The sequence below is a fragment of the Taudactylus pleione genome, unplaced genomic scaffold (genome assembly GCF_031769625.1).
Source record: "Taudactylus pleione unplaced genomic scaffold, aTauple2 ptg000093l, whole genome shotgun sequence".
In the NCBI taxonomy this organism is placed as follows: domain Eukaryota; kingdom Metazoa; phylum Chordata; class Amphibia; order Anura; family Myobatrachidae; genus Taudactylus; species Taudactylus pleione.
In genome coordinates, this window is record NW_028284495.1 from 31,502,795 (window position 1) to 31,529,383 (window position 26,589).

Consider the following 26,589-nt stretch of genomic DNA (forward strand, 5'->3'; position numbering starts at 1 on the left):
AATAGATAAAAATGAATAACTGAGGATATTAAAAATAAGAAAAATAAGAATATTAGCAATTTGAAAATTATTAAAGAGCAATAGTCTTTCTAGTGAAAATGACGGAGGAGGGGATTGTAGGTACAATTCATATTTAACCATGGAACAAGGGTAGAGAGTTAGATCCATACAGAGACCCAGTGACTGTCTCACGCCCTGTTGTAAATATGTATGGACACTACAACACCTGGTATTCCCAGGAGGTCTCCCATCCCAGTACTGGCCAGGCCCACATATGCTTAGCTTCCAAGAATGGATGAGATTGGGAATATACACACTGGTGTGGTTGTAGGTCCCTTTTAACATATACAACTACCACCTTGTCTCTTACAAGAATGGAGCAATCTCGTAACTCTCATTAAATCCTTGTGGGGCTATGGTATTCAACTCAAAAATCCAGAACATTTCTCTTCTTGAAAGTTTGTCCCCTAAATCACCCCCTCTCTCTCCTAGTTTCACATGCTCTATTGCTTTAAAAGTAAGGTCCTCCGGATTGGAATCATGGTGAACAGAAAAATGCTTAGACATCGCATGTCCATCAACCTTGTTCTTAATATTTCAGACATGTTCTTGAATTCTCATCTTTAATGGTCTCTTAGTTTTCCCCACATACTTCAAGCCGCACTTGCACTCTAAGAGGTATATGGTGGAGGTGGTGTTACAGTTCATGTAATTCCTGATTTTGTATTCCTTTGAACCATCAAAGTTGTAAAATACTTTTCTTCATGGGTGAATGAACTTACAAACATTGCAATGTCCACACTTGTAACAACCTAAACATTTGGGGAGGACTTCATTAGTTTTATATGTCCCAGTCTTAATCATGCTTGGTGCTAAAATATCTTTCAAGTTCATGCTTTTCTTGTAAATTATGTCAGGCCTTGAGGTAAGAACCTCTTTTAGGACTGGGTCCATGAGTAAAATATGCCAATGTTTCTGTAAGGAATTCCTTATTTTATTCTCGTGTCCGTTGTAGGTGGTCACGAAAGGCACACAATTTTTCCTTCCCAGATCTTTATTTTTATATTTTAACAATTCATCCCTTGCCAGGTCCTTGGTTTTTTCTGCCACCTGAGGACCTTACTTTTAAAGCAATAGAGCATGTGAAATTAGGAGAGAGAGGGGGTGATTTAGGGAACAAACTTTCAAGAAGAGAAATGTTCTGGATTTTTGAGTTGAATACCATGGCCCCACAAGGATTTAATGAGAGTTACGAGATTGCTCCATTCTTGTAAGAGACAAGGTGGTAGTTGTATATATTAAAAGGGACCTACAACCACACCAGTGTGTATATGCCCAATCTCATCCATTCTTGGAAGCTAAGCATATGTGGGCCTGGCCAGTACTGGGATGGGAGACCTCCTGGGAATACCAGGTGTTGTAGTGTCAATACATATTTACAACAGCGCGTGAGACAGTCACTGGGTCTCTGTATGGATCTAACTCTACCCTTGTTCCATGGTTAAATATGAATTGTACCTACAATCCCCTCCTCTGTAATTTTCACTAGAAAGACTATTGCTCTTTATTAATTTTCAAATTGCTAATATTCTTATTTTTCTTATTTTTAATATCCTCAGTTATTCATTTTTATCTATTTTTATTTAATTATATATCGTGTTAATGTCGTCATTTTTAATTATATTCATTCATATCACTTTTAATTCATAATTTTATGATTCCAAAACTGTGTTGCCACATTTAGTTTTTAGACCGTGTTTCACTGTCATTCCCAGTTTTAGACCGTGTCTCACTGTTATTATTATGGTATGCCTATCTAATTGGTGTGTCGCTTAATTATGGGCTAAGCTACCCTTTTCCAAAATGGCGCTTGTAAATTCGAAAAAACTACTAAGTCTTTTGCTTCCGCAGATGTATGGCTGTGCCTATTAAAGATCCTGACCACGTTAAGGGAAGAAAGTGCTGGACCTAGGCGGGATGCACTGACGTCATCTATGGGCGGATGTTCGCTGAGATGGTGGACGATCGAGCCAGGGCGGAAGTCACGTGGACCGGACGTGAGCTGTGCACCCGCGTTACTATTCCCGGATGCTTACTAGGAGAATGGACCCCGCGTGGAGCCTACAGTGAGGATGGAAGTCGTGTACATCAAGCGGATGTCGAACTCATTGCCATGGGTCTCTATCCAGATCCGGAAGAGGACGGATGTTGGTGCTAAGGGCGGAAATTCACCTCTATTGGACGGAAGTAACCGCCAAGCTAAACGCTTATTTTTATATACTATTAGCATTATGTGGACATTTCTGGAATCCTTTTTCATTTTTTAAATAATGCATTACCACATAGGAGTGCTTTGGAGTTTCCTTTTTGTTTAATCCCATCGTTAGACCGGATATGAGGTCATCAATTGACCTAAAGTGGATTAATCAGTTCTGTTTAAACCTGGTATAAATATGGACTTATGTTTGCTAGCTATCATTCCTTGAAAAAGTCCCATTGGATGAAACGCGTTGGGAGCTGCACTCTTGCCTTTCTGTTACCAAGATAAGCACTTTTATCTACTGCTGCTTTTAGAACCTAATTCTCTGTTTATTTGCTTTTAGTATATATTATTGGGCCTGTGCAATATATACTATTGTCTACCTGCACTTTATTCAATTATTATGGTGCTGAGACTTGTTGACCTGCATTTTTAATATAGCTTATGATTAATTAGTTTCATCTTTGCTCCTTTATATTTACCAACTAGCTTGACACTTTTAAAGGATCAATTCGGATTTTTTATCATTCTGTGCGCTTTATTTGTTTATTTATATTATGTCCTTATGAATTTTGAATAAATAGTTTTTATTTTATATATTTATTGCACTGTGCACTTTCATCATTAGAGACGCCTGTCGCTGTATCTTTCACCGTTTCCATATTTCTGTTTGGGATTCATGCCCCAATCCATATCATTGATATCCAGCTGACACCTTTAGGTAGAGCGTCCTGTTGTATTCGTCACTATAGTAAAATATTCATAATTGTTTAAATTTTATTTATTTGTACACTGTTATTGGCTGGTGCCATAGCCATCACATTGGTTCATATATATATATATATATATATATATATATACACATATTTATAGAGAGAGACTGTAATGTACTGTAGCATACTGTAAACTGTACATTTGCTGTTATATTTTAAAGTAGTGGAATACACTTCATTTGTCTATATAACTAACCACTGCATAGTGAGTGGCTGACCACTGTGCCATGTGGTCATCAACTGACAACACCAATGAGCCCTTAAACTATTTGGATGAGAAATGTACAATGTGGTTGGGCATTAGTGACCAAATTGGTCAAGGATTAGGCTGAGTATCTATATACATGAGTTAGCATCTTAAAATAGCAAACTGGATGGCTAATTTGGTAATTTTATACCAGACTGGTACCAAATAGCTGCATACTCAAAAAGACTAGCACCTTCAATTTTTAAGTTAGTTGGTTTAGGACAGAAGTGTGCCAGATTGTGCAGTCCATGGCTGAATATACCCAGTCATTCTGCCTGTATTCTGAGTGCACTATTTGTGCCGACTATTCATTAGAGCTCAGGCCATGCGACACAATGTGTCTGTATAGGAAGCTTTAAAGATTGGAAGTCTGTTCTGCATACATATAAATGCTCCTACAATAAAAACTGTTTTCTCAATATCTTCAATTCTGACAAGCTCCTGGAACCTACATATAAAATGTGTAAATCTAATTAGTAGCTCTTATTCATAAGCCAACTTGTATTGTAGGTTCAGTGGTCATTTAAGATCCTTTAATTGGTTAAATGTTAAAATGACGTTTAATATTAGAATTTGAAATAGTGACTTGTAAATAAATATTATTGTATTTCTGCAAACAGATTGGGGTCCTCGCTTTCCTGTGACTCTTGCCTTGTTTGCAGTGACAATAACATTTATGGGTACAAAAAACTAGTGAATTATATTATGAATTTTAGTGAAATTAAATGGGCAAACTGCAACAGTAGCTCTGAGAGCTGTTAAACCATGGTGCAAAGGGTGAAATGTTGTGATCAAAGAAGGACACACAGTGAGACAAGGGTGGAGGTAGAGATGAAGATATGTGCTCTGTTTATTAGTGAATAGTGGGCAGACACATACAGAAGTGATTGAATACCCTACAATTAACAAAAATGAACATTAATGTAAGACATACAATACAGCACAATGGTGGTATTACAGTTCAGTATGATTTTACACAGCTGAGTAATTCTAGAGTACTGTTTAATTAGACTTTTTAAACATTACCCCTTCAAAGTCTTCTCCGGTTATGCAGTGTCAAATGAAAGCATATATTTTAGCCTTAACCTCACTCCAGTTCTTTCACCCACCTCATCTTCATATATCTCATAATATGTGCAGTCAGGCTCTAGCATGCTGACAGTTGTAATACAACACCCGCTGCACAAACTCTCACTGATATAGTGAAGGGGCAGATGTACTGAGCTCTGGAAAGAGATAAATTGGAGAGAAACATAAACTACCAACCAATCAGCTCCTGTCATTTTTCAAACACAGCCTGTAATATGACAATTAAAAGCTGAATGGTTGGTAGTTAATCCCTTAACAAATTATCACTTTCCAGAGCTTAGTACATCTCCCCCAAAACTGTGGTTCGTACATATTAATTTTATAAACTCCAACATAGAACAACCGAAAAATCAAGTGTAGTTTATTTGTATTTGTTAAAATAGGTATATAATCTATTGGTTGTGCTATGAGAAGTATTAATGTACTGAACGAACCACATCATTTATAAATAAAATTGAACATGTATATACATCTGTGGCTCTAAGGAAAACAAAACGTACAATTGAATGTTGTTAGAAAATATTATGTTTAAACTGAACTAACACTGCCAAATGCTCTGGTTTATTATTGATCTTGTACAATAGAAGTGGTAGGACACCAATGTATCATCTAAATACTGCACAAATTTTACTATTGATTATTTTTTTTATTAGTACATTATTTCTGTAGGTCCGTTCCTGTCCTGTTCCTATATTATTACTATGCAGATTGTAAACGGTTTGGAGACTTACTATTTGGTATGTCTATGCTTAGAGAAATAAATAATAGAATAATGATACTAAAGGGATTAACAAAAATAACAAACAAAAAGCATGTTAAACACAAGTATTCTTAGAAGCATTTGAATATTTAAAATTATGCAATAATTTATAATAAAGTCACATTAGATGTCTATAGCTTTTGAGTCACAGTTTATTTAAACTCTTTTCTATCACCTACATACACAGTGGAGGCAGCTCAATAACCATGCCTATGACATCACTCGGGACCAGTGATGTCACTAAAAAAAGAACTTGTTTCTAGGGTATTGATGTTGGTTCATCTTGCCAAAAGGCTGCCACCAGTATGTAGCTGACAGGAACACATTAAGCTGCTCCAAATAAGTTTAAAACTAGAAGTGAGGTAGGTTAAAGGAGTGGAGTCAGTCGCATATGCCATTGTTTCTCAAACCAGGTCTAAGGTCTTCCAAAGAGATTTGTTTTCAAGATCTTCTCACAGGAGCAGGGATGCACCGTTCAAAATGAGGGTACGTTAAAGAGTGATGTGGAAGGAGAGCATGAAAACTTGGCTGCTGAGAGACCTGAGGCCGGGATTTAGAAACCGTGGCTCTTTTACATTATTGTAGCACTTAACATCATTCTACCCTCCATAAATTCTCCTTTTTTTTATTAGTATAGTTATTATTTCTTAGGTTCAGACTGAGCCTCCTGCTCTGCTTCTTCACCCTCTGGATTAAACACACTTACAGTAAAATCATTAGTCTCAGTGCCATATTTGTTCTTTGCCCGGATGCAATATTTGCCAGAGTCGGAAGTGGCGACAGCGGTAATGGTGAAGCTGGCATACTTCCCAGACTCAAACTTGAGGATGCAGTGTGTATCTCCAGTCAATTCTCTCTCATTCTTTAGCCAGCTGACCTCTGGTACTGGCTCGCCCCAGATACTGCAGGTGAGGTTAAGTGCCTACAATGTAATAAAAGTGATGTTAGATCAGTATATAGTACAATGTGTGTTTTTACTCTCTTCCAAAAATTAAGTGATAGATACACCCACAACATACCTGAGGCCCTGTAGACACTGCCTCAGACAGCAACTACCTTATATTCTGGGAACATCTATAGTGTACTGATGTGTCTAATCTGATACAGTAATGTCCCATTAGTACCTAGGTATAGAAAATACCTGAAAATGGGTCCAGATTGTGCTGCTTCTTTTAGAACTACAAATGTATTTTATGCAGTATTAGAGAGATTCTGGAGGTAAACACTCTCAACTACACATGTACATTACATTGGAGACACTGTCTTCGAGACAGTGGTGAAAATACTTCCAAAGCCTAGTCATAAGGGGTCCCGCTGATGCCTGCTTACCTGTATACTGGTGCTCTCTGCTTTTCTAGGCATGTGTAGGGGTCAGTGCATGCACAGCAAGACCATATGGTATGCAGTCAGGAAGCTGACGGTCAAAACGCCGACCGCTGGCTTCCCGACTGTCATATCCTGGCAAGGTACTAAAGATAGGTGTCAAAATCCCTACGCCTATCATTAGCCCTATGCTGTGCGACAGACGCTCGGCATACCAAACGAAGGTAAGCCGGGCGGTAGTAGTGGACAGCCACGGGGGGGGAGGGTTAGGTTAAGGGCTCCTGGGGGGGACTTAGGGTTAGGCACTCCCCTGGGAGGGTTAGGCTAGGGGAAGGGGGGTTAGGGGTAGGCACCCCCTGGGGAGGTTAGGTTTTGGCATCCCCCTGGGAGGGTTAGGTTTAGGGTGCGAGGAGGAGGGTTAGGTTTAGTCACCCCTAGGGGGAGGTTAGGGCTAGGCACTTGGGGGGAGGTTAGGTTTAGGCACCCCTAAAAGAGGGTTAGGGTGGGGGAGGTTAGGGATAGATTAGATACTTACCGTTTCGGGATCTAGTTCTGTCGAGCTTCCAGCGTTGGTATTACATCCGCCGGGCTGACATCCGGTGGGATTTCATACAGATCCCGTCCATATGGGGCATCACAGTGCATTAAATACCCATCACTTATGCAAAGAAGGGCAAATCAGGGGTCTCCTATAGGATAGACCATCACATCTGGATCCACTGCATGCTCAATGGTGAAAGCTTCTGCCTGCAGAGTGTGTTGCTGCCTCTATCAAATATTGCTATGATGACCAGCATTGAGCATTATATGGGTTTTCCTAATCAGTATAGTTTTCGAGCAAATTTGTCTTATTTACGTTTTCCAATATTGTGTTACAATGATTTATGCTTGTATTAAAATAAAATGATACCATACAGGCAGCCGTAACAAATCAGTGCTAATATTAGCTATATATTCCTGCTATTGGTATTTGACAACTGTGGCCTCAAGGCCTAATTCATAGATGTACGCAAACCCAATGGTTTGTGTATATCTCCGATCTCTGTCAATCTGCGCATGAATAAGATCTGTACTGTGCAGATCTCTGTCTGTGGCAGTGGTCGCAGTGCTGCCTAAGCCGTTTGGGGGCGGGGAAAGGGCAGCGACGGCCAGTGCCCCAGAAAAGGTGAACGTGATGGCCCTAAATTCTGGGCATGCCGAGGCAAGTGGCTGAGTCCTTGGATGCAGCTTCACTGACCTCGGCAGCATGAAAACTCCCACCTTCCTGTGTAATCTGAAGGCTACTCAGATGACTGAAGGTAACACAGATGATCCAAATCTGTTTCTTCGGATGCAGCAGAGGATCACAGAAGCCTGTAATGGTTGTCTTTTTACTGCAGATGCCTCCTGACGCTTTTACATATTTTCGCACAGCAGTTGCATCCAAAGACGTAGCTGCTCTGTCAACTGCGTCCATCTCTGAAACAGACCCTGAGTTCTATAGTTGTCGTATACTAATAGCTCCAAAACTTTGGGGCCATTTCACAAAGAGTTTTATCATACACAACAAGTTTTAGAACTGGTTGTGTATGATAAATGGTGCTCCAGCCAATCAGCTTCCAACTGTCATTTTTCAAACAGATGACAGTTAGGAGCTGATTGGCTGGAGCACCATTATCATACACAACGAGTTTTAAAATTTGTTGTATATGATAAAACTCATTGATAAATGGGCCCTATTATTTGACAATATTTGTTACTGCTCCTGTACTATGATGGTTCTTCATTGTTATTTCATTGTGATACAGAATATTTGAAGGCAATATATACAACTATTTGAAGAGTTGATGGGGCCTAAAGTGACAGACTGCTGCCTCTACATTTCTTTTTTAGATGTGAGCATAAGTAGCCATTGTGCAAATTCAGACCTGATTTACCAAATATAACAATAGCTTTCTTTACACATTTTTACCAAATTTACATAATTAATTTACTTTACCTTTCCTTCCTGTATGGTTACAACATCAGGCAAACCTCCTATTACTCTGGCACGATCTAAAATAAAAAAAAATGCATGTGTTAACATTAACATTAGTAGTCAATTTTATTTATTAGGAATACAATATAATCAATGGCAATAAGCACAGCAGATGTTCACCATATCTGGCCACTCTTACAAGATAAACACAATCCCATAATAAGCACTACAATGTTGTTATTGCACATTTATTCCTTTGTGTCATAAAATCAGCAATGAAAAAAGTGGTCTTTAAATATAAGAAAGCAACACACATACATATCGTTTTACTGTGCCAAAACCAACCATTTTTACATCTCACTGGTAATATATATACAGGTTGAGTCTCCCATATCCAAAATGCTTGGGGCCAGGGGTATTTTGGATAACGGAATATTCCGTATTTTGGAATAATTGCATTTAATAATGAGATATCTTGGGAATGGGACCCTAATATACACACAGAATGCATTTATGTGTTATATACACCTTATACACACAGCCTGCAGGTAATTTTATACAATATATTCAATAATTTTGCGGCTCAAGCAAAGTTTGTGTACAGAAATGAAAGTAATTTATGTTACATATACACCTTATACACACAGCCTGAAGGTAATTTTATACAATATTTTTAATAATTTGTGCCTTAGGCAAAGTTTGTGTACATTGAACCATCAAAAATCAAAGGTTTCATTATCTCAGTCATGCCAAAATTATTCCGTATTTTGGAATATTCCGTATTTCGGAATATTTGGATATGGGAGACTCAACCTGTATGTATATGTATGTATATATATATATATATATATATATATATATACATATATATATGGCTAACGCTGCTCCTCACCTCTATGGGGGGAACTCAATTGTGTTGCATACCAGCGGCCACTGGATGGTGCCCGACTGAGCAATTCAATTGTTGCTCCATTCGGGCGCTGACATTTCTACTCCCAGCCCCCCGAGCTGCCAAGCAGAAATCATCAAAAAGTGACCTATTTGAGACATCAAACAGGACTTTTTTCAGGCGCGACAATGTCCCGTCATTTTGACAGGCTGCTAACTAGTAACATATAAATTCAGAGTAAATTCAGTTAAAGTGATGAAACAGTAGGTGACCCCACACACAGCACAATTTTAATCTGGCAGACCAGACCATGCTTATTCCAATCATTGGCAGCAATACTGTAGCTATTGCTTTCTAAATTGACTGACTTTTAAACTTTGCACATTGAAATAATGTTTTAGAAATTATGACTGATTGAAATTTTAAGGGCTGCATGAATATATTTATAAATGATTGAGCTGGATGAGTGGATATATGTCCATATATGCAGTATATATTTATGCATATAAATAAATCTAACAGACTTACAGGTCTATTTACTAAGCAGTGTTAGGAAGCAAAGTGAAAAGTGATAAGGTACCAGCCAATCAGCTCCCAACTGCCATCTCACAGGCTGTGTTTGAAAAATGACAGTTGGGAGCTGATTGGCTGGCACCTTATCACTTTTCACTCTGTCTCCCAACACTGCTTAGTAAATAGACCCCTTAATCAATTAGCATCTAATGAGTGACTAATCAAGTAGCATCTGTGGAGCAGTAACGAGCCCTAAGATGGAAGGCAAACTTTGATACAAAATGGCTTTTCATAATTCTGAACACACAAGGAAAAGGGTGAAAGTTGCAACTTTACAAAATATATCCCCCATATGTCAGGCAGGTGACTGCCATTTTTTTCCAAAGCATATTTAATAATTAGAGGTCACCATTCCTCCCAGCTATCCAGATTTGAGGGGACTGTCCCACCTGTTTGTCCCAGCTCCCAAGAAATTGGGGGTATATCCTCGCTTGCCAAGCTAATTTAGGGGAGGGTGATTGTAGGCGGCCTAGAGCTTACGTTTAAGTGCTTAAAGTATATATTCCTGCTAAAATACTTTGCAAATAAATAAGATAAATAATTAAACAGGATTAAGTCATAGAATCATCAAAAGCTTATAGTGTGGCATGCATAATATTTTCCTTGGCCTCTGTGTCATTTAGACATACTTACCTACTCTCCTGGAACATCCGGAGGCTCTCGGGTGTCTCTCCCGCATACCTTGAAGTGTGGGTAAGTCTCCTGGAGGCTGCAAGGGAAGTTGGCAGTTCGTGCGGCCGATGGCGCGTTTCAAACTGAATTGCGTCATCATGGCCAATCCTTCACTTCACAATGCCAGTAATTGCTGCATTGTTAGTGGGAGGTGGGGCAACAATGACATCATCATGCCATCATGACCCCCACTCTTCCAGAGCATGCAGCCTGCTTGGTCACACCGCTCCCCTTGCATATCTGATCTGGCTGTCTCCTCTAGGAGGGGCCTTCATGAAGTCTGCAGCTATGGTGTTGGAGCATATCTGATCTGGCTGTCTCCTCTAGAAGGGGGCCTTCATGAAGTCTGCAGCTATGGTGTTGGAGCATATCTGATCTGGCTGTCTCCTCTAGGAGGGGCCTTCATGAAGTCTGCAGCTATGGTGTTGGAGCATATCTGATCTGGCTGTCTCCTCCAGGAGGAGGCCTTTATGAAGTCTGCAGCTATGGTGTTGGAGCATATCTGATCTGGCTGTCTCCTCCAGGAGGAGGCCTTTATGAAGTCTGCAGCTATGGTGTTAGAGGACACGTGCCACTTATATGCCACAGTCATAAACATTGTGACTCCTTATTGGTTCTTCTGCTCATGCCCAATTTAAAATTCTGAGCAAAAAGGTTCACCACTGTAGATGGTAATGCTTTAAGTACTGCTGCTTAATTTATAATACATTTACACAAATAAATCTATAAATACGTAAAAGGTTGAACTCACTCTTTTCTGCTATTGCAGCTTGCCTGTTGTTGGAGTGAAAAAAATAAACAGAAAACATAGATTAAAACTTCCTGACATGTTACCTTGGTGAATACAAACACAGATATTGGTGGCATATTTCCTGTACTGAAATGGATCTCTTTTCTCCTAATTGGGACCCCCATTAGTAAGGAGTTCCCCGAGTCATCCCTAACACCAACATCAATTCTGAAAGTCATCAGTAGTTATCATAACGCAACCACTGGAAAATGTTAAACTAACAGAATCACATATTTCAAAGGACAGTAGAGAATCTTTAAGAACAATGAGCAAACTTTATACTTTTTGCAACAGTGGCAAAATAATGTACAGTAATAACTTGTGAGAAGTTGATCCCTTTGTAATTTTAAATATCATCCATCAATTACACACAATGGAGGCATCTAGGCACAGACACAAATCTGTTTATGGTGGAGTGTAAAATAAATATCTGGATAATCTGGGTTTAAGAAATATATTTAGGTTGTAATCACTATTATACCTCCACCACAAATATATCCAAGCTAAAGCCACCATTCAGCCAAGATTATTTTCTATTGCTGCTAAATCAATTAGAAGGTTCCAGGAAAAGCACTGAGGACCTTATTCAGAGGCGGCCATACGGTCTACGACCGCCTCGATGTTTGGCCAGTGCGCATGCGCACGAGGGAGCCGGCTCCCTCGTGTGCATGCGTGAGACCCACTACGACCGACAGCGCCGGTCGTAGCGGGTCTCTTTCCAAAGGGGGCGAGCTGTTGATGTTGATTGACAGCTCGCCCCGTTTGGAAGGCGGGCCGGGGGGGGTGGCAGCCCAAACGGAGGCGTTCCCATGGGAACGCCTACCGTTTGGGGGAGGCCCCACTGACATCACTAGTGATGTCAGTGGAGAGCTTCCGGTTCTGACAGAGCCAGAAGCTCTCGGGGGCTTACGACAAGTGAGACCCTACCCTAGGGTCTCGTCGTAAGCCCCGACCATCGCGACCATCACCCGAGCGGTCGTTAGAGCTGTGGGTGTAAACCCACAGCCTAACAACCGAAACAGAGGCGGGCGGTCATGATGCAAGCGGCCGCCCAGTTTCTGAGCGACCGCTTGCATCCTCCGACCGCCTCTGAATGAGGGCCTGAGTCTTCCTTGGAACAATGCTCTCCGATGAGGCTCCAAGTTAGATGTTTGAAGAGCACAGTTTTTAATGTTTATGACAGCAACAATAAACTGATTGTGTTGTATACAAGAGTACATACACCTCAGTGCAGGACACAAGAGGAAAAATAGATCACTAATAGTGACATTTGGGAAACAAATCTTCCAGACTATAAAAAGCAGAAGCTTTTGTATTATTAACTTTGTGACAGATAACAAGTCACAGCATCTTTGCTAACAATAGGGAGTGCTTGCTCTGTTCTAGTAATGAAGGGTATATTTGTAGTAATTACATTTATCACTTTATGGCAACTTTAATGCATGTATTTTTGGTGTTTCTAAATTCTCAGCTAGTAGTTTCGGTTTCGTAGTTCTTTTATGCTTTGTATCCTGAAATTGTAACAGTAAATTGCCCTTACAAACTTACTTTAATCTCTGGAATTCAGCAAAGGCTTCATCGAAAGCTGTGAAATAAATAAATAATTATTATATAATAATAAAATAATTGACACAAACACATACATACATGTAATATATTGATTCTGAATTTATAAATACATTATCCTTATAAATTATACATCTATTATTTAACCAGCTAATGTGTCAGTCTAATAGCTGTGCAGTCAGTGCTGGAGGGAAGCCCCGCCCTTCTTCCCTTGCAACTCTTAATATGGGTACACACTTGGATGACGGAAAATCTTGTCGATCCGCCACCCTATCTGACGATTGGTATTTGCATACACACTTATCAATCGTCGGCCCGATGTGTCAATCCTGACGTCACAACTGGGCGGGCATTTACATGTGCCTGTCTACTTGTGATGTCAGTCACCGGCTGCTTCTACAGCAATTGTATCGGCGGTCGGCTAATTTGCAGATATATCGGCCATCAGCTGAGCTGCACAGCTGACGCAATATGTCTGTCAACAAAGTCATTCACAGATATATTTCTGGTACACACTCACCAACGTGCCCACAATATATTGGCCATACAATTGAACGGACGATATATCGACCAGTGTGTACCCAGCATCACTGGTTGTCTGATGGACATAACCTCTCCTTACCACTCACAAATCACTATCACCTGCAGGAGAAGGTCCCAAACAGGTCCAAGCCCCCCTCCCCATGCCCCCACAGGAGAAGATCTTGAATGGGGTGAAAAGGACCTAATAGTGGAGAGAAAGAAAGAGATGGGAAGAAGATAGAGAGAGAGAGAGAGAGAGAGAGAGAGAGAGAGAGAGAGGAGGAGGAGGAGGAAGAAAGTGAGAGGAAGAAAGAGAGATGGGAGGAAGAGAGCTAGAGGAGATGGCGAGGGTGAGAATGAAGGGGAGAGAGAGAAGGAAGTGAAAGAGAGAGAATATGGAGTTAGAACATGGAGAGAGATTGGAGTAAGAGAGAAAGAGAGATATGGGAGGAGGGAGAGAGCGGGGAGGAAGGAAGAGGGGATGAGAGAGATGAGAGGAAGAGGGGAATAGAGACAGTTGGGCAGAAGAGGGAGATAGGAGGAAGAGGGGGAGAAAGAGAGATGGGAAGAAGATGTAGGAGAGTGATGGGAGGGTGAGGGAAGAGAGAGAGGAAAAAAAGACTCTGCAATCCTGGGAAATATATATATATATATTAGGGATGTGCAGGCTCGGATAGGTTCGAGTTTGCACGTTGAGTTCGTATTTTTCCCTCCAAAAAAATGGAACTCAGAAAGAGGCTAAACGTCATCTTACATGGACGAACATCATCATTCCTGGACAAAAGTCCAGGAATGATGATGTTCGTCCATGTAAGATGACGTTTAGCCTCTTTCTGAGTTCCGTTTTTTTGGAGGGAAAAATCCGAACTCAACGTGCAAACTCGAACCTATCCGAGCCTGCACATCCCTAATATATATATATATATATATATATATATACACACACACAATGTTGATTCTTCTCAGACAAAAATGATAAAGCCAAAAAAGAGGGTGCCCTCCAGATGTTGCAATGTATTCAACAACATTCGCAATGGAACTCTAAACAAATAACTAGTTATGACATACTGTACATATTTCAGATATTGTTAAAATTATTATGAATAATGAAACCTACGATGTAGATATAGAGAATGACCTGTACATACAGAATATGTGTATGACATGTTCCTTACCTTGTCCAGACAAATCTACGTCCTTTGTATGAGTAGTTTTACCATCAAACATTTCCAGTACATATTTGCCTTTATCATTTGGTACGGGTTCATTTATCTGTAGCCAAATCATTTCTCCAGTGACACCGCTCTTAACTCTATCTGTGTACTTTATCTTGCTGTCACTGGAAAACAAACACATCCACCAGTAAGATCTTATTTAAAACGGACACACAGAAGCTTCATGGGGCTTGTACCACGATAACAACACCCAGATAAATAAGATACTTTGTTAAAAGTGAGACTGTCAGTAGGTATACAACATAAACCATATGCATTAATTCACTGATCATACATTGCAACCTGTCTATCTATCGCTGGCATTCCCTGCCCTAAATGCCACAACACTGATCTTCTTTCTCAAAGCTCCATAACTGCTGCACTGCACTGCCATCTCTATACCAGCCATCTCTATACCAGCCATCTCTATACCAGCCATCTCTCTATACCAGCCATCTGTTATGTACACTCTATTTTCCTCACTGTCCTGAGCTGCAGAGCACTGTGGTGCTTTAAACATAAACAACAACAGCAATAATAAAACGCTTACTGTCTATTGTACTGTATACATTTTGCTTTTTCATAGTAACTAGCCTTGTTTATAATGTCATTGCCTTTAGGTGGAACAAAAAACTATGACAATGCCTGCCTTAAATGCATACTGTATATGAAACATATACCCAGATAATATGGTCTTGTCCACAAAGACGTAAATAGGTAAGATGTCTAATTCATAATTACTTGTTAAACTTACAGTAATTATTTTGATCAGCCATTGACTTACTTGTGACCCCAGCTCACTTTGAGATCTTCTACATAATAATTTACAAATGAGTACAGCCTTATGCCTTCCTCATTACTCTGGATTTTTACTGAAGTGGCCGATTCAGCTGAGAAAAGAAAAAAAAGTGATTTATATATTTAATATATTAATTTAATTATCTATTGTGTAAGAAACATCTAGGAGTAACAGTATTGATGGGATGGCCAATCCTAAGCAAGAAAGGGCAGAAAAAAGTCTACAATGTAATGTAAGCCTAAAGCCATGGTTGAGGAATATTATCAAGCACGCATGGGATAATGACATTTTATTCTCACCCACATCTGTACTGCTTTATGTGAACAAGTCTTTATATACGCAGGGCCGCAACTAGGGGGGGGGCTAGAGGTGCATGTGCACCGGGTGCCGGAATGCAGGGGGTGAAAAAGGGATAACTCACGGTGGCTTGGGGGCTGGAGAGTCAGAAAATGGCCATCCACAAATGGCCATCGCCAAGGAGGAGACAGATGCTAGTGGTCCTTACTGGACCTCTAGTGTCTGTTAGGCCAGTGCAAGTGCCGGGAGAAGATACTGAAAGCTGCGTCTTCTCCCATGAAACCCCCTGGCAACGAGCATGAAACCCCCTAGCAATGAGCATGACTCCCCTGGCAATGAGCATGAACCCCCTGGCAACGAGCATGTAACCCCCTGGCAATGAGCATGAATCCCTCTGGCAACAAGCATGAAACCCCCTGGCAACAAGCATGAAACCCCCTGGCAACAAGCAGGTAATTTTAAAGTAATTAGAAGCCTTACTGTGGGGCATACAATGGTGTCGGACAAATATGTAAGTGGCACTTTGGTAATAGGCATTACAGTGTGTGGCATAATGTGTAATGGACATTATTGTGTGTGGAATAATGTAAGTCACTATACCAGGGACGTCTGACTAGTGTACTGTCTTATAGAGGAGCAAGGACAAAATCCAGGTACGGGAAGGGAGAGGGCACAAAATTGCTGCCTTGCACCCGGTGACAGATATCCTAGTTTCGGCCCTGATATACGTACAGGCTTGAAATTTTTTCTCTAAGGATCAAAGATCTATACAGTACCTGCATCTCTTCTGAGTAAAGCTGGGTACACACCTATACAATCCTCGGGCTGATCACCCGATATCAGGTGATCAGACCGACAATTGTATTGGTGTGTATGCAGTACTTTGCAAGAGCGTACATTGGCTTTTAACACTCCTGCAACGTTAGGGATTGGGAGGTCGCATCTTATGTGCTGTTTAATGTTTCTTGACCCACCCTCCCCATCCCATAGAAGCCTGTACACAGTACACACCAAGCTATATCGTGCCAGTGTGAACGAGGATGCAGGCAGATGACAGGGAATCACGCTGGGGACACATGGCATTTGGAGCAATTTATCAAGTTATCTGAAGGTGGAACTAGCATGTATAATCTGTAGGCTATAGATCCATGGATCCCTCTCTGGCTGACTTTTCTCTTTGCACATGCGCACTAAAGACACGGGTAAATTTACTAAGGGTCAGATTTGCAGTCGAATTGAAACCATCAGGCATCAAGGGCAGATTGCAGTCAAAAGAAAGTATTGATTATAATTTGTCATCTGCCGTCGTTAGCTCTTTGATTACAAATCCAGCGGGCAATCGGACAGCAATCTGTGGCTGATTTAAATGGTTCAATGTATTAATATTTTGATGAAGGAGTTACATTTAAAAAAAATGTTGTGGGGAGGGGGAAAAATAGCATGGGGTTCCTCTTATTTTCCAACAAGTCTATATGCCCATACAAGGTTGCTAGGACCACCTGTAAAAAACAATATTATTTAATTCTTTCTTTTAACTATTGCCTCGCACCCAAAAAGGAGAGGAGACCCCAATTCCCTAGGGATTCCACCTCAGGGCTATCCGGTGGGACTGGTTGCCATTATGGCAGAGGGACCCCACGCTGTTTTTCCCCCGCTATAGCGTCAGCCCCTGTCTGGTTTAGCCTAGAGCTGGTTACTGGAAAATAGGGAGAACCCTATAATGTTGTCCCACCTCTTTTCCAATACCAGCCTAGGCTCAGAGGCCTGGGGCTGATTAATGATTTGGGGGTGACATTTTTAAAAAAATTTAATTCCTTCATCTCAATATTAATAAAACGAAGCCTGCACAGATCATACTGATCTGTGGAGTGCAGCACAGAAACTGACTTGCTTGAGGCAAGGTTATTATTTGGACGGATTTGCTGATGGCTTTACATTGGTTTCTAAGCCCGATGCTTAGTAAATCCGGGGTTTCTATTCTTGTAACAAAAAGAAAACATTGATAGTTGGCCATTTGGTTTTGTTTGTTTGCACTTTAGTAAATGAGCGGATTGCAAAACCTACAGAAAATCGCCCCTCCAAAAACAAAACCTGACCGTTAGTAAATATACCTCAGTCAGTCAGATCTATTTGGTCAAGTCATTTAATACTTACCAATCACTTTGCAAACTGCAGTCATGAGATCATCAAATGCTGTGAAAATCAGAGAGAACATTGTTACACAGCTATACTGAAGTACAGACACAGATTACCACTATAGAAGCTTGAAATGCTGTAGAAAAGGAAGAGGAGTGTGGAAGTGAAAAGTAACTTTGTTGTAAAATAGGGGATGTAGTCCCGACGGGGAAGCCTGACAAGGGATTTGAGATAGGTGTTGAAATACTGACACCTATCTTAATCCCGACGCGGGAATCCAGAAGGATGGCTGCCTGAACGAGGGAAATCCGGTATTAGAAGCGAGGGGGGGTAGGTAGCATAGCAGGGTTAGCGTTAGGTTTTTTGGGGAGTTAGGTAACCCTAGGGGGGGGGGGTTAGGTTTAGGCACGATGGAGGGAGACTTAGGTTTAGGCGGGGAGGGATAGGGTGCGGGGTTGGGAGGGTTATTATTAGGCTACAAGAAGGGAGGGTTAGGGGGAGAAGGGAGGAGGGTAAGCCTGTCGGGATACCAACCATAGGGATGCCGCTGTCTGTATTTTGGCAGAGAAGTGCAGCAGTGGATAGCAGCACTGGAACAGACTGGAGTGCAGCAGTAGATTGTGCAGTAGTAGAGTACAGCACTGTAGTAGATGTAATCGAGGAACCTGATGCTGAGTTGGACGCATGCCTGTTTGCTGGGCTTATCGTGCATGTTTCCACACTGCACCTGCTCCAGGATCATGCAAGTACAGGCAATACACATTTGTATCCATTTCAATCACATCTCCGCTTTCAACTGAAGAGGCATTGGGGCTGATTCTGAGTCGCACGCACTGCCGATGTCAGACACAATGGAGCGATTCTCTTCTTGGGCATGCATATATATCTCGCACTGCGCATACATCCAGATAGCATGTGCACAGAGTCGGATTGCAACCAAGACGCATCAGAGACGAACAAGGGTATATTTACTGTTGCTATGAGCAACAACTCCACTTCTAAAACCCGCACTTTAGTAAATATGCCCCACAGTCTCAGAATTGTATTGATAATGTAGTGGGCATTCCTGGGCGATGACAGGGAGGTGGCTTAGCACACGCACAGAGATGGTCCGTCTTATGTGTGTGTGATGGCAGTGTTGCGGGTGTGTTGGTGAAAGTGGTTGCATACAGAAGAGACGCTTCACTGCTCACATAGGAGACCACATTCATTTGTAGATGGGCAACGGCCAATAAACAGAGGCACAGACATGGCTACATCCAACTCAGAATCAGCCCCTATTATCGGGCTGTAACAGGGCATTCTCCTAGGAAAAGGTCAGTGTGGAAGTGTTGACAAAGTTGTGGGCTACAGTATGCAGAGCTCCACGGAAGCATAAATACACTTGTTTCCAGGCAGAACATTAGCTACAAGTATAGGCTGGGGTGAGTGCGCCTTTATGAAGATGACAGTTATCAAGTGTACAGATGGGGGATGAGTTGTATACAACTCTGTATATGGGGGATATATTCAATTACCTCTGTGCATGCAATGTGGGAGCAATTATAGACATTTTATTGTTCAACTCAACATCAGGTCCAAGTTTTGCAGTAGTTAGGAGCAACATGGTAGTAAAAAGCACAGAGGTGTAACAGTGCATTAGCATAGAGCAACACTGTAATGCAGTATAATCCATACTTGCCTACTTTTGAAAAAGCATTTCAGGGAGAATGTGAAAGCAGCACCTATGAGCGCGTGTTACACTGGGCGTGTACTGATAAATCCGAGAGGCGTGTCATACATGTGATGGGCGTGTACTGATAAATCTGAGAGGCGTGTTCTAAACCTGACTTACATCCAAATGTAAACCAGCCCAAAAGCAGTTAGTAAGATCTGTTTGTTGATGAAAACACACTAATACTTCTCAGAAATTCATAGGGATCATTGTGCCTTATAATAACCAATGCAAGGAAATGACACTAATGATCCCATTTGAATGTATATATCTCTGTTTTTTAATATAACAGCTTCATAATGGGGGTAAGGATGAAATGAGGGAGATTGCTAGACTCTTCAGGGAGACAGGGAGATTGCTACTATTTCAGGGAGTCTCCCTGACAATGAGGGAGAGTTGGCAAGTATGGTATAATCTGAGGTAGTGGTAGTGATAGTAGCACTATAATAGAGAGTAGAGTGAGAGTAGAAGGTGCAGTAGTAAAGTGTAACAATATGTTAGAGAGAAAAGTAATAGGGCCCATACACCTAAACGACCAGCATAAGATCAGATGAATGATACGTTTTCCCTACGATTCTCCCGGAGCTCCCTGGCAGTCCCTGCAGCATGTTTGTTGTTTTTCTAGCACAGGATCAGTCGTAAGATCGATCCTTTGTCTACCAGGCTCATCAGGGGCTCATCAGGGAAACAGTCATTGAAATGACTTGAAATGCCACACGATGGATCGCAAGAACAAAATAAACGGCACGATCCTCATACGGATACGACGGGCAAGATGTGCTGCACATATGATCAGAAGACACGATTGTACGAACATCGGGAGCGCGCAACGTATGGTAAGTTACTAAAAAAAGACACGATTTTCACAAGATCCATCTTATGATTGCTTGAAAATTGTGTAATCGTCCAGAAATCGAGTAGGTGTATGGGGGCTATTAGAGTGGAGAATGGCAGTAATAGAGAGTAGAATGAGAGTCGAAGGTGCAGTAGTAAAGATTACCACTATAGTAAAAAGTATAGCGAGAGTAGAAAGTGCAGTAGTAAAGATTTGCACTATAGTAAAAAGTATAGTGAGAATAGAAGGTGCAGTACTAAAGAGTAACACTATATAGAGAGTAGACTGAGAAACCAAGGGTGCAATAGTAAAGATTACCACTATAGTAAAAAGTATAGTGAGAGTAGAAGGTGCAGTAGTAAAGATTAGCACTATAGTAAAAAGTATAGTGAGAGTAGAAGGTGCAGTACTAAAGAGTAACACTATATAGAGAGTAGACTGAGAAACCAAGGGTGCAATAGTAAAGATTACCACTATAGTAGAAAGTATAGTGAGAGTAGAAGGTGCAGTACTAAAGAGTAACACTATATAGAGAGTAGACTGAGATTACAAGGGTGCAATAGTAAAGATTACCACTATAGTAAAAAGTATAGTGAGAGTAGAAGGTGCAGTAGTAAAGATTAGCACTATAGTAAAAAGTATAGTGAGAGTAGAAGGTGCAGTACTAAAGAGTAACACTATATAGAGAGTAGACTGAGATTACAAGGGTGCCATAGTAAAGAGTAACACTATGTTAGAGAGAAGAGTTAGAGTGGACAATGGCAGTAATAGAGAGTAGCACTATAGCAGAGCGTAAAGTTAGAGAAGAGGGAGTAGTAGTAAAGATTAACACTAGCAGAAAGTAATTTGAGAACAGAGGAATGCAAGAGTAGACAGCAATAAAGTTTAAAGTATAGATACAGTAGAGGAAGGCAGTAATAAAAAGTAACACTATAGTAGAGAGTAGTCCTAGAGTAAAGGCAGACTTTAGAGAGTAGCACTATAGCAGACAGTAAAGTGAAAGTAGAGGAGGGCAACAGTAGAAAAAAGCACTATAGAACAGAGTACAGTTGGAGTAGAGGAAATCAGAAATAGACAGTAACTCTATAATACAGAGTACAGTTGGAGTAGAGGTAAGCAGTAGTAGACAGTAACTATAATACAGAAGAGTTGGAGTAGAGGAAAACAGTAGTAGATAGTAGCACTATAGTAGGGAGTAGAGTTAAAGTAGAGGAAAGCAGTAGTAGACAGTAGCTCTATAATACAGAATAGTTTGAGTAGAGGAAAGTAGTAGTAGACAGTAGCTCTATAATACAGAAGAGAGTTAGAGTAGAGGAAAGCAGTAGTAGACAGTAGCTCTATAATACAGATGAGTTGGAGTAGAGGAAAGCAGTAGTATATAGTAGCTCTATAATACAGAAGACAGTTAGAGTAGAGGAAAGCAGTAGTAGACAGTAGCTCTATAATACAGAAGAGTTGGAGTAGAGGAAAGCAGTAGTAGACAGTAGCTCTATAATACAGAAGAGTTGGGTAGAGGAAAGCAGTAGTAGATAGTAGCACTATAGTAGAGAGTAGAGTTAGAGTAGAGGAAACGATGTAGTAGACAATAGCTCTATAATACACAAGAGAGTTAGAGTAGAGGAAAGCAGCAATATACAGTAGCTCTATAATACAGAAGAGTTGGAGTAGAGGAAGCAGTAGTAGATAGTAGCACTATATTAGAGAGTAGAGTTAGAGTACAGGAAAGCAGTAGTATACAGTAGCTCTATAATACAGAAGAGAGTTAGAGTAGAGGAAAGCAGTAGAATAAAGTAGCTCTAGAATACAGAAGAGAGTAAAGCTGGCCACACACTAGACCAACTTACATCCAACCAGCCAACTAGTTGATTGGTTGGAATGAAAATCTGGTAAGGAATGAAAGCAAATGACAATCAGCAATTTGCTCCCAAATGCTGGAAAATGAACAAAAACTGTTGTTTGAACAAATTGTTTAGATCAAACATTTAACAAACTTGTCTGACAACCATTTTCATCTGTTTTCTGGCATTTAGGAGCAAATTGCTGATCATCATTCACTCCCATTCCTTACCAGATTTTCATTCCAACCAATCAACTAGTTGGCTGGTTGGATGTAAGTTGGTTTAGTGTGTGGCCAACTTTAGAGTAGAGGAAAGCAGTAGAATAAAGTGTAGAATAATGCAGAAGAGAGTTAGAGTAGCAGAAAGCACTAATAGACAGTAGCTCTATAATACAGAAGAGTTGGAGTAGAGGAAAGCAGTAGTAGACAGTAGCACTATAATACAGAGTAGAGGAAAGCACTTGTAGACAATAGCTCTATAATACAGAAGAGAGTTTGAGTAGAGGAAAGCAGTCGTAGATAGTAGCACTATAGTAGAGAGAAGAGCTGGAGTAGAGGAAAGCAGTAGTAGACAGTAGTTCTATAATGCAGAGTAGAGGAAAGCAGTAGTAGACAGTAGTACAGTAGCTCTATAATATAGAAGAGAATTTGAGTAGAGGAAAGCAGTAGTAGACAGTAGCTCTATAGTAGAGAGTAGAGCAAAGGTCATATAAAAGAACACAAGAGAGAGCAGAGTTAGAGCAAGGTTAATACCCACAGAAAAATACAACCCCAAAGGTATTTAATTCCATAACAACAAAAGAACAAAGAAATGTAACAAACATTTAAGACAAACAGACAAGTATTCAAAGCAGACCAACAGGTTTTGAGAAACCTGCTGATCATGTCTTACCAGAATCCACCAGCTTAAGCACACTCTTGTCTTTTCCTCTATCATCTTTCAGTATTAACTCATATATGCCAGCATCTTTCCTAGTAATCTAGGAATAATACATTACTGTAAGGTACAGGCTTTTACTGTCATGACGACACAGTGCTCACTACAATATCTTGGGAATTTTATTATTTTTGATGATGAAAACACTTTTGGGTTAGAGTTTGCTATGTTTGCACTTTCCTCAGTTCATAGTTTGAGGGTGATTAGTTGGGTCACAGACTAGTTATTTGTCATATGAGACTTACCTCAGTAATGAGTAATGTACATACACCATCCTTAAAGTCATGTTTCTCATCAATCATTATCTCCATTTCGTCTTTATACCATGTTATACTTGTTTCATTCTTCATATTCGCAACCTATATTTATGTTCAAAAGAGACAGATTTTAAGTGCCATCATCAGCTCAACAGAGGGTAGCTCTTTATAACTAATATACTGTTAGATGACTAATTATATTTGTATGCTTTCACAAGTCACTGACACAAGAATGCAAAATCCCCCATAATGTAATTATTAATATGTATTATTATTATTATTATTATTATTATTATTATTATTATTATCATCATTATTCAATCTTAAGGTACAACAGTGCTCCACAGTGCCATACAGATGGAAAATGAGAACATGTATAATATAGGAAAATTAAAAGATCTGAGAAACTAAAGATTGAGCAGGAGTGGGAGAAGATCAGGTGGACAAGGCTGAGGAAGTACAGAGGGTGAACGATGAAGTTCACAAGGACAGACCAATGGATAATATAAGTAAAATAAATTTTGTGGTATTAGGGGAATGTTGAAATCACTTAGTATGTTAGTAAGTAGGTAAAAGGATAGGATATACTGTAAGTAGTATAGGTAAGTTGTGAAGATTTGGAAAATCAACCTGGGGCAAATAAAAAACATGAAAGTGAGGAGGAAAGAATAGATGGTTAATATGGACTTCAAAAGGAAGAGAAGGAGAGGGAGGGTTCTGGGTCTGTGACTTGGCAAGGTAAGTAGTCATCATGTCGACATTTAAAATGTCGACAACATAATGTCGAAATGGTCTGAATATGGATATGTACAGAATGTCGACATATATGTCGACATTCACAGTAACACTGACATAATGGCAACATTATCAGAATGTCGTCATTGTGAATGCTGACCGCCAGAATGTCGACATGATTTTAGAGTTAGGGTTAGGCTGCAATTGGAATTGGGGTTAGGCTTAGAGTAAGGTTTAATGCAAAATCCCATTGTCGACATTTTGGCAGTGTATACAGTACATTGTGAATGTCCACTTGTTAAATAGCAACATATTGAACATGTCAACATTTAGACCATGCCAACATTATGCTGTCAACATTGTGAATGTCGATACAATATGCCACACCTAGTATCCAGAAGCATGGTCCCTACTCCACCACCTTGTCTGTCAGGTTTGGGAGTGTGACTGCTAAAGGGTTCCCCATAGGAGAGAGCTGCAGGGGATATAGTGTCCGAGGAGGGGCGACAGCTTTCAGTAACTTCAAGGTGGTGAGGAATTTTTAAATAAAAAGATCATGAATGGATCCCAGTCTGGTACAAACATATCTAGTTTTCCAAAGTGCACAGGAAAAGGGAAGAGAGTGGAGTGGGCATATGTGAATGAGGTTGGAGGGATTGGTAGACAGAGGGAGATGGATTAATTTTGAAAGGAATGAGGAGTAACAGCAGAAATTGGAGATTGTACAGCGCATAGGGATTGGATGAGATGTCACCAGCAGATATGAGAAAGAGCAGGGCAGGAAAGAGAACATGTGAGTAATGAGTATGATTTGTGACTGTGAGGTTTGTTCTTGCTTATATGAGGCTCCTTTGCTCCCTGGCTGGAGTAATGAAATAGGCAGCCTCTGCAGCTGGGACACCTGATCCAGGACCCAGACAGTTGGACTTAATGGCAACAGCAGCCAAAAAAGAGGGAGATGTATCAAGCCTTGGAGAGAGATGAAGTGGAGAAGTTGTGCAACCAATCAGCATCTAACTGTCATTTATCTAGCAAAGTCTTTAATTGACAGGTAGACGCTGATTGGTTGCTTTGGGCAACTGCTCCACTTTATCTTTCTCCAAGGCTTGATACATCTCCCCTAAAGAGAGATATCAGCAGCAATGACAGTTTAGCACATTGAATAGAGGTTTATGGTGTGATGATACTCATCAGTACTACTGTGTTGGATACCAACAGTTTCAACTAATTTTTAATACTTTTATATTTGTGGGATTGAGAAAAAGTAGGAGGTACGGTATTGATTGATGATCATGTGCAGCTGACTCTAACATGCCACATCATTTAATGTACTGTGTTATATGTAATATATAAAGGTATGTAAGTGTGTATATATTATGTATATTTCTTCCTTACCTTACTTTTCAACAGCACATTGCACTCAGGAGTAACTTCCCATCCGAGATACTCCACAAAATGAGGACCTTATAGTAAGTAAAAAAATATAACATTAAATGGCTGCCTTGCTTATAGTCGTGTTGTGCAACTAACTAATTAATGCATATATGAAGAATATATATCCAAAATCAATCTCCTTATCTGTCATTGAACTCTTACAACAAAAAGGAATCAAAATGAACAGATCTTTTAAACTGCCAATTTTATTAGAGGAGAATTGGATCCTGCAGCCAGTCTGTGGTTGTAACCAATATTCTTGACAATATAATCTAGATCACTTGGAACTAAGCACTTTGCAAGATTTATTAGCTGCAAAATATGCAGCACATAGCATGTTATCTTATTTGTCCACCTAGTGCAGACATCAGTGCACACCAACAGTCTACTTTTGGGATCAGGACAATGGGGTAAAAGTAAATGTATTGCTTACTTTTTATAAATCAGACTGAGGGGGCATTATTATGTGGCATATTATCAACTGAGGTATTATGGTGTGGCATATTATCAACTGATGTATTATGGTGTGGCATATTATCAATTGGTACATTATCGTGTGCAATATTACCAATTAAGGGAATTACTGTCTGTCATTGTATATCGTCACAGTGAGTAAAATCATTAAAATATGTATTTTTAGATATTTGTATTAGTTTTAATGTTTCTTAGAATAACATTTTCTCCGCAAAGAAGCCTTACCTAATTACAGGGAGGTGACCAGTGAAAAAAAAAATTGTGGCCCTCCGTTCAAAGTAATTTTCTTAATATGGTACTTCAAGAGAAAAGTTTGTATACCCCTGCATTCGGTGTTCTAGAAATGTACCATAGCACAATACAACAGAAGCAATAATTACTCAGCAGAGTACACATATAAGTATTTCAGTGCCACCCACTGCCATAATTAGCAATTGTAGCACCTGGGGTAAGAAGAATTTGTATGCACTCTAACCCTTCAATTGGTAATAAATGAAAC

At 40.2% G+C, this 26,589-nt stretch overlaps 1 protein-coding gene and 2 pseudogenes across 2 annotated transcripts in view; 1 reads left to right on the forward strand and 2 right to left on the reverse strand.

The window, feature by feature from the left end:
* Positions 1-214: 214 nt before the first annotated feature.
* LOC148526927 (5S ribosomal RNA) lies at positions 215-333 on the reverse strand (annotated as a pseudogene).
* A 974-nt stretch (positions 334-1,307) lies between these two features.
* On the forward strand, positions 1,308-1,426 carry LOC148526928 (5S ribosomal RNA; annotated as a pseudogene).
* A 2,674-nt stretch (positions 1,427-4,100) lies between these two features.
* MYOM1 (myomesin 1) overlaps positions 4,101-26,589 on the reverse strand; it is a 155,325-nt gene continuing 132,836 nt past the window's right edge. For both annotated transcript variants that reach the window (XM_088469642.1, XM_088469641.1), the window contains 10 exons: positions 25,578-25,645; positions 23,436-23,549; positions 23,146-23,233; positions 17,886-17,924; positions 15,420-15,525; positions 14,597-14,760; positions 12,882-12,918; positions 11,295-11,317; positions 8,431-8,486; positions 4,101-6,051 (listed from right to left, as the gene is read on the reverse strand). In XM_088469642.1, the coding sequence (XP_088325768.1) occupies positions 5,770-6,051; positions 8,431-8,486; positions 11,295-11,317; positions 12,882-12,918; positions 14,597-14,760; positions 15,420-15,525; positions 17,886-17,924; positions 23,146-23,233; positions 23,436-23,549; positions 25,578-25,645 (977 nt within the window). In that variant the 3' untranslated portion in view covers positions 4,101-5,769. The remainder of the gene's footprint in view (positions 6,052-8,430; positions 8,487-11,294; positions 11,318-12,881; positions 12,919-14,596; positions 14,761-15,419; positions 15,526-17,885; positions 17,925-23,145; positions 23,234-23,435; positions 23,550-25,577; positions 25,646-26,589) is intronic.